This window comes from Bacillus rossius, chromosome 11, assembly GCF_032445375.1.
Source record: "Bacillus rossius redtenbacheri isolate Brsri chromosome 11, Brsri_v3, whole genome shotgun sequence".
NCBI lineage: Eukaryota > Metazoa > Arthropoda > Insecta > Phasmatodea > Bacillidae > Bacillus > Bacillus rossius.
In genome coordinates, this window is record NC_086338.1 from 12,017,768 (window position 1) to 12,019,333 (window position 1,566).

A 1,566-nucleotide genomic window follows, 5' to 3' on the forward strand; every position below is an offset into this window, starting at 1 on the left:
GTGAGCAGCGGTAAAGCGAGGTTGTGATATATTTACTTACTGAAGATAAAGACTTATCGGTGCACTTAAAATGTAAGCTACTCACGGGACACACGTCCGCCCCGGCCACGAGTGTTCGAAGACTGCCGAAGATGGCCGCCACGCGGGGGTGGGAGGACTCGTCCCCCCCCCCCCCCGCAGTGCCGCGCGCCAACACGTTAATTTTATCTTAAAGTTATAATTTTATATAATACATCCTTCCAGGTACTTAATTAAAAATTAGTACCTGGAACTGTTTGCTGAGGGCTTAATACTTCTATCACTAATAATTAACTGTTTGAAAATATAGTCACATGGAACACTGTTGTTTACAAGCATTAACACTGATGAGATCCTGGATTTCATTTAATGGCACTGACAAATATCCTGGTAATTAGCCTCTTTGATTTAATTGTTACGTAGGTCAGGTAGCGAATCCCTCACTTCACTCGTTCCGGATCTGGCTGGGGCGCGCTTCGAACGGGAGGGTCACTGATCGGGTGAGAACCGGCTGAAGGTAGCGTCGGTACGACGTCAAACGCCCCCCCCACCACCAGAGAAGCCCGGTTCTGCCCTGTCAGTCCCCGACGCCAGGTGGTAACGTTAGGTAGATACAGCACCTGAATACATGGTTGTAATGGCGCGGTGGCGCGGGCGGACGCCGCCTCGGCTGCTGCGGGGGCAGCTGGGCCGGCGGGCGGCGCCGCAGCGCATGGCGTGGTGGCGCGGGCGGGCACCGCCTCGGCAGCTGCGGGGGCAGCTGGGCCGGTGGGCGCCGCCGCGGCGCATGGTGCGATGAGGATGGCCAGGTCGTAGTCGGCCAGGTGTGCCGGGGCCCGGCGTCTCCTCTCTGGCCGTCGACGCCTCCGTCGGGGCCCGCTCGCGCCCTCACTCTGGGGTTCGTCTGGTTCTGTGACTATAGGGGCTGCGTCCGGCGGCCCTTCGCTGGGGTCCCCGAGCACTGGGGACGTCACCTCCGTGATTCGGAGTCTGGGTGGCCCTTGCCGGTTTCTCCTCTGTCTTTGTGGTGTAGCGTGATCGGCCGTCGAGCCCGCTTGGGGCGAGGAGTGCTCGCGTCCGGAGACCTCGCTACATGGCGGTGGCATGTTGGGGCTGAGCGCATCGTGCCCAGCGGCCGTGTGGCTAGCGGAATTGGTGTGGTTAGGTTCATTGGACGCTGCGGCTCCGGGGGTTACCTCGGAACTGAGTACGTCGGGCTCAGTGGCTGGGCTGCCCGCGATGTTGTTGTGTTCGGGTTCGTCGGGCGGGGGGTCCCCGAGCGCTGCTGCTAGCCACAGGTCGTCTCGGTGGATCTTCTGGGTGCGGCGGCCCCCTACTTTTACCATGTAGGTCGTCGCCCCCAGGCGCCGTTGCACTGGGTAGGCCCCCCCCCTACCGTGGCGCGAGTCCAGCGCAGTAGTTACGCGGGGCTGCCGACAGGGGGTGAACTCTTGCATACACTTGGTCACCGGCCCGGAAGGTGGCTGGGGGCCTCGTCGTCCGGGGGGTGATGACTTGGGTGTAGTGAGCCTGTCGCGTGCGCGCCGA

General features: G+C 61.2%; 1 protein-coding gene across 1 annotated transcript; it reads right to left on the reverse strand.

Annotated features, from left to right (window-relative positions):
• Window positions 1-458: 458 nt before the first annotated feature.
• LOC134536417 (guanine nucleotide-binding protein G(s) subunit alpha isoforms XLas-like) lies at window positions 459-1,364 on the reverse strand. Its single transcript, XM_063376129.1, has one exon. The coding sequence runs from the start codon at window positions 1,362-1,364 to the stop codon at window positions 459-461; it is 906 nt and encodes a 301-aa protein (XP_063232199.1).
• Window positions 1,365-1,566: the final 202 nt, after the last annotated feature.

What these genes read in the sequence shown, in the direction of transcription:
- LOC134536417 (XM_063376129.1), bottom strand. Translation starts at nt 1,364, where the DNA reads ATGGTAAAAGTAGGGGGCCGCCGCACCCAGAAGATCCACCGAGACGAC.